The sequence below is a fragment of the Epargyreus clarus genome, unplaced genomic scaffold, assembly GCF_041222505.1.
Source record: "Epargyreus clarus isolate Ecla_fem2 unplaced genomic scaffold, WU_Ecla_fem_2.2 ptg000012l, whole genome shotgun sequence".
In the NCBI taxonomy this organism is placed as follows: domain Eukaryota; kingdom Metazoa; phylum Arthropoda; class Insecta; order Lepidoptera; family Hesperiidae; genus Epargyreus; species Epargyreus clarus.
This window is the reverse complement of record NW_027332220.1, coordinates 5580316-5591271: the sequence shown is the minus strand read 5'-3', so window position 1 is coordinate 5591271 and position 10956 is coordinate 5580316. Positions and strand designations below refer to the sequence as shown.

Here is a 10956-nt window from a genome sequence, read left to right as displayed (position 1 = left end):
GGAGATCTCCCGCCGGACTGGGTGATCATGCCCGGGGAGCGGCCGTGCTCCGACAGTTTCAGTTCGGAACTTGTATATATGCAAGATTCTTAGAAAACTTCGATAGCGTGATTCAGAATACTCGTGGCGCCATCTCTTGTCGAGTAGCGGGAGGTCGCCACAGCGCTCATGAACATCTATAATGACTGCAGATAAGATTTTTTTTATAATATAGAAGTAGCAAACGAGCATGTAGTCCACCAGATGGTAAGTGGCTATTGCCGCCCATGGACATCTGTAATCAACCCCAGATAGAGATATTCCTACCTGAGGTCGGCCACAGATGCGCCGCTACCCCTAAGGACTAAACTGGAACACCTCGGAAAAGTATGTCTCCCTTACCACACCCTTTAAAACGGAACACAGCAGCGCCTAACACTGCTGTTATTAGGCAGAAATAGGTGTAGCGGTGGTGCCGCCGGAGTCGAACCACAAAGGGTTCTACCACCTTCGAAGATTACTCGTATAATCCAACCTGACATCAACCACTGATGCGTTGCTTCCCCTGAGAACTTATTGGAACGCTTCGGATAAGTATGTCTACCTTGCCACCATTCAAACCATAACACAGTTAACAATTTTTTAACAGACGGAAATAGGTGTGATTGTGTTATCTCCGGAATCTAACTACAAAGGTTTCTAGCACCTTCAACATATCAATGGGTCCTATTTATGTGGACCAAAATGCAAAATTTCAACTTTACAGGAGAGGCTTCCAAAGTTTAAATTTACTATAGGTAACTTTAGATTGATACAATCGGTATTTACGAATCTTTGCTTGTTTGCTAAGACAACTATCCTCCTCATTTATACTAAAGTATTTTATATATACACTAGCTGACCCGGCAATCATGGTGTTGCTATATAAATAAAAAAAAGTTAAGGATGAACAACCCTGTTAGTTACCGTACTCCTCCAAAACGGCTTTACCGATTTTCCATACCCCTAAGTGATAAGGGTTGTTCACCCTTAACTTTTTTTTATTACGTAACACATCGTTTGCCGGGTGAGCTAGTAATGTAATAAAAATCGTGTTTCTATGCAGATTTTTTTTTTAATAGCTCACTTCATTACATCGATAAAATGCGTTTACCATAAAAAAGTCAAAATGGCCAACTTCTTAGTTTAGCCCATATACGAGTATATAGGACCCATCGATATACGAAAACAGAGTGGTAATGGATTAGTTCGAGGTAGTATTTTATTCTAAATTCATAACATCAATTATAGAAATTCACAAGTCTTCACTACAGATGGTAAAGTGCTTTACCTTTTGCTTGAAAAATATTTACGTTAGTTCACACTTCGTTTTCACCGTCGAGCCATAACTTACCCAATGCTGGGCACGGGTCTCCTCCAATTGGTGTACCACACACACTTTTATGTGCGTATTAGAAACTAATTATCACTTGCTTAAACAGTGAAGGAAAACATCGTGAGGAAACCTGCTTACCTGAGAAATATATAAAAAAAAAATCAAAGGTATGTGAAATCTACCAATGCGAACTTGGCCAGCGCGGTGGACTATGGAATAATCCTTCTCATTCTCACGATATTGGGTTGGTGATGACACAATTTTAAGATATTTTAAACTCTCATGTTTGTAAGTTTCCTCACGATGTTTTTTCATCGTTACAACAAGTGATGATTAATTTCTAATCAACTTTGAAAAATCAGAGAAGCTTGCCTGGCTTCGAACCTCGGACCCCGGATTGTAAGGCCGAGGTCACGCTTGGATTCGTTTACTCGTATAAAACACATTTAATATCACGCATAACTATATAAACAAGGCTTAAGTTACAGCTATAATGTCAGTTGAAATATCCTATTTGGATCGTGTTTTAACCGTCCGACAGCCCGCCTCAGTCGTGTTCAAGAAGTGATATGAAGATCACTTCTTTATAAATTAACATTTAAAATACATAAAAAATAAATCTGCGACAAAAACCTAAGCATTCAAGGTGTTAATATTTATAACATTTGAAAGTTCAATATGGAATTATTACCGCAAAACCCGTTATTTGAGTTCCAAAAAGATACGCTGACCAATCTTAGAAAACAATATAATTTTGAAAATGCAGCTGACATGGACCGTGCCATCGATGTTTTGGATGAGTGGATCAAAAAGCAAAATCACTTTCTAAGAAAGGAATTTCGTGAGTATTTTTTTTAATATGGTAATAATTGGCCAAGTACAAATCGTAAGTCAGCGGCCACGGAAGAAATATTATTCTATTTTTTTTTTTGTAATAACAAAACTACTTTTATTTATCTTTTATATTAATATTTTATTCCATTTAATTTAATTTGTTTCTATCATAAATTCATAACATTGATATAGACGTGTTAATTAAGTGTAAGTGATTTGTGTATCGTTTTAAATAACAATGAAAAAATAAAAATAATATTACAGTTTATAAAACTAAAAACGTATGTAGAAGTTTACTTTCATTTGTCTATCATTTAATATTTAATTACTTTGTATCACAAATTCATGACATTGATTTCGACGTGTTAGTTAAGTGTAAGTGATTTGTGTATCGTTTTAATTAAGAATAAAAATAATATTGTAGTTTTAAAAACTAAAAAACAAGTAAAAATCACACAAGGAAATCGTTTATTTTGACGATCCTGATGAGGAGAATTATTCTGACTGTTAAAGGTGGTTAATAATCGAGTTCAAATATACCGTTACATATCTATGTAATAAGAGTAGTGTTAAGAGCTTCTGTCTTCTGGTCTGAAGGTAGTAAGAGACATACTTTTCCGAGGCGTTCCAGCTTAGTCCTCAGGTGTAGCGGCGCATCTGTGACCGACCTCAGGTAGGAATATCTAATCCTATCTGGGGTTGATTACAGATGTCCATGGGCGGCAGTAGCCACTTACCATCAGGTGGACTGCATGCTCGTCTGCTCCCCTTATATTATAAAAAAAGAGAGTCGTACTTTTCCGAGGTGTTCCAGCTTAGTCCTAAGAGGTGGCGGCGCATCTAGGGCCGACCTCAGATAGGAATATCTTATCTTATCTGGGGTTGATTGCAGATGTTCATGGGTGGCAGTAGCCACTTACCAACAGGTGGACTGCAAGCTCGTCTGCTACTCCTGTATTGTAAAAAAATGTTCAGTTTACTTGGACAACCGAACCAGTTCTCAAAGTGCAACTTTAAATGGCGAATCTAGACGGTGACCTAATAAATGATATAAATAAATTATAATATACTAATGTTTAGAATTACAATCAGGTTATCATGTTGCGACATTTGATGACATTGTACCATATTTGACTAAATAAGCACATTTGTTTATTGAGTATGACTTACTTACTAAGAAGTAAACAATTTATGTTTTTCATGTAATATTTTTTGTGTGTTAAAGAAAAACATAACAAATAAGTTGTTAAACAGTTATTAACAGTAATAACAATGTAATATTGAATAAACCACATTATCAATACATACGAGAAGGTACCACATACAAAAATGGACCTAATAACAAGCTTATAACAAGTCTTAGGGAGGCCATGAAAAAAATAAGTGAAGATTTAAAAAGATTTAATTATAGTCAACATTTATTTATAAATACAATAATACAATTTTAGTATTAGATTAGATAAAAGCAGTGATAGCCTAGTGGCCACCACTGATTTTTCAAAATGATGTGCGTATTAGAAACTAATTATCACTTGCTTAAACGGTGAAGGAAAACATCGTGAGTTATACCTGAGAGATTTATAAAAAAAAGAACAATAATCTTAAAGGTATGCGAAGTCTCCCAATACGCACTTGGCCAGCGCGGTGGATTATGGCCTAATCCTTCTCATTCTGAGAGGAGACCCGTGCCCAGCAGTGGGACGATAATGGGTCGTTGATGATGTTGATGAGTATTAGATTTCCTTTCGATTGTCATATTATCATTACTTCGTAAAGTTTGACCTTTATAAGCGACAGTTCTACTAATAATACAAAATGTGCAACATAATACAGCATGTATTTAAAATAACAGAAAGATAACAAATAAACCATTCTGTATTATTAGGTTATCAACCCTCATAACTTCAAGTTGTCATAATTTGATAAATGGTGTGTAGTTGAACTGCCTTAATTGTCCGCTGATTACATTATAGGCATTTATACACATAAAAAATATAATTAACGATAATTATAAATTAAATTAAGTATGGCGTCCTCAAGAAAACACATATATTTTTAATAATGCTTAATTGGGTATAAAATAATATGTTTTTTAACACATCGCTGAACTTCATCCTGAGGGTCATTCCTAATGACACACGACTACGTCTGTCATCTGAACGTGAATATTTATTTATTTTTATACAGCAATACAACAGACACGTAATGATAAGAATGAAATAGGGCACGAGTTGTTGATTATAATACGGCCAAAAATCAATCTCACTAATAATAAGTATGAAAAAATAATATTACAAGTACAATAAACTTAATAATTTAACGTATAATAAAATTAAATAATAAACAAAAAAAATAATAATTAATAAAGAATATTTGTTTTATGCCCTTCACATATTTTGTGGTCGAGTATAGGTATTTTTACCACGCTATTATTAGCTTGACCTGTAGCGGAATCTTTGAACTCGATTTTTACCCACTTCTAAAGAATCGATTTATTTAACATTTTGAACACTTATGAAGAACCGATGACAATACATGATTTTAATAATTTTGTCCCATTCTCCTCATCAGAATCGTCAGGATAACGATTTCAGCGTGGTACCTATTTAGTTTTTAATTATTTAAACTTTTTTCTACTTACAGCTAGAGATTACTTAGAGAGGCTTATAATAGCAAATAAGGGTTTGATAGAACGGACAAAGGTAAAATTGGACAAAATATGTACATATAGGACCCTGATGCCTGACTTTTTTGGAATAAACTTAACGAAAAATAATTTTGAAGACTTAAAAGACATGTGAGTACCTATTTTTGTTACTAAATTTGTAAAAATAATCTAAGAATGTAGAATCAGTATTAATACATGTAATACAAACAAAAAAGGAGATTATAGAGTAACTACAAATATAATGTTTTTATATGCCGTTTGTGTCTATCTGTTTGATCTATTATTGTGTATCTATGACCTTGTATTGTGTGAATTTTAACGAAGCTACAATATAATTTGAAAGATTTTTTTCCTAGGCTTTCATTTAACACGATAACATGTTTGTAATATAATGAAATAGTAATAATTTTCATAATTTTAATTAACAAAGTTTAACTAAATTAAAGATCTTATTGAATTCGTTTAAATGCAGTTATTTTTTTCGAAATACTTTTTTAGTATCTGCTAAAAGCTTTCCGTTCATAACTTTTTCGGTATTTAATAATGCAATAAGCAAGGCCAGGTATCTAGATTATTAAAAAAGTATTGTTTAGACTATATCTAAACTATTCTGACTATATGTAAACTAATCCATTTCTATTACTAATGAGGAGTCGTTGGAAACCGCTGCAAGGCACGGGTCTCCTTTCAGAGTAAGAGGCGTTTGGATCATAGTCAACCGCGCTGGCCAAGTAAGAATTGGTAGACTTCACACTTTGAGTGGTGGTTCGACTCCGGCGGCACCACAGCCACACCTATTTCTACCTAATAACAGCATTGTTAGGCGCTGCTGTGTTCCGCTTTGAAGGGTGTGGTAAGGGAGACAGACTTTTCCGAGGCGTTCCAGCTTAGTCGTCAGGGGTAGCGGCGCATCTGTGGCCGTTCTCAGGTAGGAATATCTAATCCTATTTGGGGTTGATTACAGATGTCCATGGGCGGCAGTAGCCACTTACCGTCAGGTGGACTGCATGCTCGTCTGCTACTCCTATATTATAAAAAAAAACCTTTGAAAACCTTCATTTCATGTGTGCAGTTTCACCGTTTATAAGTGAAAACTTAGTGGTTTGATATTGTATATCTAAATCTGGGGGCCCAAGATTTATTCCTAGGCACATCTGATGTTTGTAAGTTATGTACCTGTTAAAATTTTAATATCACGTAACGGTTGACGCGAGTTATCTCATAACGCTTTCCTTCGCTGTTAAGCGAAAATCCGCATGCCTGTGATTTCTTTAAAAATATATGTGTGAAGTCTACTAACACTTGGCCCGTAAGTATACCCATGTAAATTATTTTAAAATTCGTTTACAGGAATGCTGCAAATTCTACCTAATATTTCAATAACATTTATATATACTGCAGTTTATCAGCTATTACTTTTTAACTAGCTTATAGGTACACTACAGACCTCAACCTAATAATATAAGATGAATAAACGTGAAGGCAAACGTGTTCTTGTAAAGATAAATTTATTATTATTATTATTCTTATTATCCACATTACTTGGTTTATTAATTCCCACTTATTTCTGAGACGTTATACTCCACAGTAGATTTTTCCAACCTTCGACATCCGTAATATTTGAAAATAGTTGAATTTGCACACAGTAATAAAAAATGCAATAACAATAAAACTTAATAAGCCTTAACGATATTTATCTTAATGGCTCCTTTAATTGTGTTAATACAGAAATGATAAATATAATAAAACATAAAAATAATAAACATAAAAATAAAAATAATAAAACATTATAATTAATGTCCTTAATAACGAAAGCAAGTTTTAAAACCACAATAGTTTTCTTTAAACTACATTATTTTCAATTTTAATTTTATATGTTAATTTAATTGTAATGAACTCACGCATATAAATTCAAATTAACTAGACGTGAAATTTATCAATTTAGTGAGTTAATTTGATTTTAGTTAGATTATTGGTAAATTTAATTATTATATTAATTTAATTTCACTGTTATTATTTCGCCGTTTGAGGAATACAAATATTTCTTAAGGATTTGTAAAGCATAGGAAAATTTAATATAATTTAAGTAGTTTAATCTCCACTTGATTTCCAAAAATAAAAAATATATTGTTACGTTCTGATCTTCCTCGTGGTATTTTTGATAAATAACTTTTATACAATATTGTTCAAAATACTTTGATATTTTCGAGGAATAGGCAAACAAATTAATGATGGCTTAGTGGTCGAGACGCGACCTCTTAATCTAGGTACAAATCCCAGGCATACAACCTTGACTTTTCAAAGTTACGTGCGTATTAAAATAATTACCACTTACTTTAATTATAAAGGCAAAATCTGAGAGATCTTAAAAAAAGTTCTTAATGGTACGTGAAGTCTACCAATTCGCACTTGGCCAGCGCGGTGGACTATGGCCTAATCCTTCTCATTCTGAGAGGAAACCCGTGCCCAGTAAAACAGTGGTGGCTTGGCGATGAGGGAAATTAAAAACATAGAATTAGAATAGTAAGTATATTGAAAAATCTATAAATCTATAAATAAGTATTTTTTGCAGTACCTGCGCAATCTCGCCGAAGCCCACAGATGACAATTATAGGGTGTGTATCATAAAGATGAAGGGTCAAAGCTACACATCGAAACAACTGTTGAATTTGTACAGATATGTTGTAATGGTGAGTGTTTTTCCTTAAAATGCCCTTGGCTAAAACCAGTCCCTTCTTCAAGGTTATACTTGTGACCCAGCGGCACATATAGAAGCATTTTAATAATCAAAGGATAGGTAAGTTATTAAATATAGGTAAACATTTTGAATAGGTAAATAAAATGTAGAGATGTGTCGAATATTCGTTTGGTATTTGGTATTCGGCGTATTCGGCATCTTTTTTGGTATTTGTATTTGGCCGAATTATTCGGATTTGGTGCCGAATATGTTCGGTTCGAGTTTTTCTATTTTTTTTGTATACACGCCTTAAAACTGCTGTAAGATGAGAGAAAGATATGTGTGTGTATGTGGGTGTATGTATACATGTGTGATCTTGAGTGTTTGTATATTTTTAATAAGAAATACCTATTGAAACCATTATTAAATTCTTTGTAAAAACTGGTCAAGAAAAGAAATAATACGTATGAGTCCGGTTATTATATTTAATGGAAATAATAATTATAATTATAAACTAGTGTATTTTATTATAATATTTACTTTGAGTAGAATAGGTAATGAATTAATCAAATACCTACTCATTACCTGATCAGTAAAAATAAAATTAATTGTATAAAAATATGTCATGAAAAATACAATCTGATATTTCAATGTTCATGAGGATAGGTTATTTGTGTTGGCGTTTTAATTCAAATTAGTTAGTTGAGGAACATTTATTAGAGTTTATTTCTCAATGGCCGATAGTGTGCTCATTAATTTTAAGACATAGGTAGATTTGATGTCTTAACGATTGTGTTATTTAAAAATCTTGTAATCTGATCAATTTCATTACTATATTTTAATTAAGTCTGGTGTTTTTACAATAATAATAATAAGTCATAATAGTTTTTCACGTTCAATCTTACGAGAGACCTAAGGTGAGTGATAGCTTTGTCGTTGAAAGCCTGCCCCTTGATCAAGGAGTCCGAGGATCGAATTTCAAGCACTAGCAACCTTTGATTTTTCCATGTTCGTAACTTGGCAAGATGAGTTAATTATCACTTGCTTTAACGATGGAGTATCACGTCGTGAGGAAATCTGCATATTTGAGAGATCTTATAAAAAAAAATCTCAAAGTTTACCAATACACATTTAGACAGCACGGTAGACTACGGCCTAATCATTCTCATTCTGAGAGGAGACCCGCGCCCAGCAATGGGAAAATGAGTTTACGACGACGAAGTTCAATGTGATAAAATAATACAGTTTGTCTATAATTTCTTGTTTCACTTTTCAGGTATGTGAATATAAGTTGGCCTATGACTACAGCAATGGGATGGTGATATTAACAGATTACACTGAATGCAATATAATGGAACTTGTTAAAGCCATTGATTTGACGGAATTGCGTCAAACCATTGCAATTATTACCGTGAGTATCAATCTTGCGTGTAAAATAACTTTGAAGATGTAGACGATGGTAGAAGATGGTAGATGGTAGGTGTTTCGACTCCGCCACCGCCACACCTATTTCTACCTAATAACTGCAGTGCTAAGTACTGCTGTGCTCTGGTTTGGAGAGAGACATACTTTTCGAGGCTTTCCAGCTTAGTCCTCAGGGGTGGCGCCGCATCTGTGGCTAACTTGCCACTTACCACTAAGTAGACTGCATACTCGTCTGCTACTCCTATATTTCAAAAATAAAGGTAATTTAATTATTGACGTAACTATACCATAGGGATTCGTGGAAAATTTATTGCATGGGGCCCTAAGAAATTTTCGCCCACAAATACATATTCTGCGTCACGCTCTGTAGCCTAAACGCCTTGATTTTAACGTATGAGGTGTCGTTAAGTTCATTATATTTAATTTCACGATTTCCCTTTTGACTTTATTATTTTTAAGTTGTTGGATTTTTTCTTTTTATACTTATCACGCCGTAACACTTCTTAAAAACCTCACTTATTCTTAAATTATTCTTCCAGGAAGGTTTCGGAATGAGACTAAATGGAATTCACATGCTTACGTCATCAAAAGCCGTTGAAGCGTTAGTGACTATACTGAAGCAGCTGCTTCCAGCGAAGATCGGGAATCGAATCTGTGTCCATAAGGATATGAGCACAATGTATCAATATATACCACAGGACATACTACCTTCAGAGTATGGAGGAAAGGAAACATCTTTGCAAAAGCTTAGCAGTAAGTATTTAAGGAATTTGAAGTAGGTAAAGGTAGGAAGTCTACCAATACGCACTTTGCCAGCGCGGTGGACTATGGCCTAATCCTAATCTGAGAGGAGACCCGTGCTTAGCAGTGGGACAATAATGGGTTGATGATGATTATGATTTCTTATTACAGATCGACTTAACGATACAGTTTTAGGAAAAGACTTCAGGGAGTACATTGAGGAAATGAATGAAGCGAAGACCAACGAAGCATGCAGACAGACAGACAAATTCAATGATCGATATATGGGGACACCGGGGAGCTTCAGATCTTTGACCACAGATTAAACATATGTCTTGTTTGTTATTTTAATCGAAATTGGTGGGTTTTTGTATAGCTTTCTCGCTCACTAATTAAAGAAATAAGCGAGAGACAAATATGAAGATAATATAATATTTATTGAATTGTACATATCGATTTATTAGTGGGACGATACTTATTTATATTTTGTATAGTAATTTGGTATTTATTTACTATTCTAAAGGGAACTTAAGGAATTAAACAGATTGTAGGGGTAATCACCTATAGGCAATATATTTTAAAAATAATTATTATGTGAAATCATTGCTAAATATTTCATAAAAGATGGCACAATTTGGTATAGAAAATAAAAACAAATGCAATTTATGTGTATTTTCACGTTATTCCCACCCTATTCACCTTAAATTTCCGTAATTAGCATAATAACGTTCAGGAATTATATCATTTGTAATACTTATGATACCTTAGTTATGTGACTACTTTTTATCTTATTAAGTTATTTACCATTAAATCAATCATGGCAAACATTTAGAAAAAAATATTGCTATTAACTTTTAATATACAATATGATTATTGTTTAAATTATAAGTAGGAGAAATATTTCGTTGTAGGTACCTGCTACTGTGGTAGCTCTACCACATCAATTTCTATCTTTTTGTAATAAAAAGCAATGCTGTGTTCTGATATGAGAACTGTGGTAAGGTATAAACATAATAATTGTCACCCTTTTTTTTGTTTACGAGGGGGAAACCTTCAAAAGGTACGCTGTGCCGTGGGAGCGACACGGGGTTATGTGGGATTCTTACCGCACTAAAACCCTCCCGGCGGCCGTCCTCGGCGCTGCGTTGAGGACTCCGGGATCTCCAAAGGAACGCAACCGGAGTCCTCTTAGTGCGTTGCCCCGTCGGGCTCCGCTCAGGTGAGCATGACGCTCGCCACAACGTCTGGTGTTTTTTT

General features: G+C 34.1%; 1 protein-coding gene across 1 annotated transcript; it reads left to right on the top strand.

The window, feature by feature from the left end:
- The first annotated feature begins 1889 nt into the window (after positions 1–1889).
- On the top strand, positions 1890–10363 carry LOC140746198 (alpha-tocopherol transfer protein-like). The gene is made up of 6 exons (XM_073078245.1): positions 1890–2195; positions 4832–4985; positions 7429–7546; positions 8810–8944; positions 9498–9711; positions 9871–10363. The coding sequence occupies exons 1-6, from the start codon at positions 2033–2035 to the stop codon at positions 10023–10025; spliced, it is 939 nt and encodes a 312-aa protein (XP_072934346.1). The 5' UTR covers positions 1890–2032; the 3' UTR covers positions 10026–10363.
- Positions 10364–10956: the final 593 nt, after the last annotated feature.

What these genes read in the sequence shown, in the direction of transcription:
- LOC140746198 (XM_073078245.1), top strand. Translation starts at nt 2,033, where the DNA reads ATGGAATTATTACCGCAAAACCCGTTATTTGAGTTCCAAAAAGATACG. An exon ending in CTTTCTAAGAAAGGAATTTC is followed by an intron (nt 2,196 to 4,831) that starts GTGAGTATTTTT and finishes TTCTACTTACAG; the next exon opens with CTAGAGATTACTTAGAGAGG. An exon ending in TTTGAAGACTTAAAAGACAT is followed by an intron (nt 4,986 to 7,428) that starts GTGAGTACCTAT and finishes TATTTTTTGCAG; the next exon opens with TACCTGCGCAATCTCGCCGA.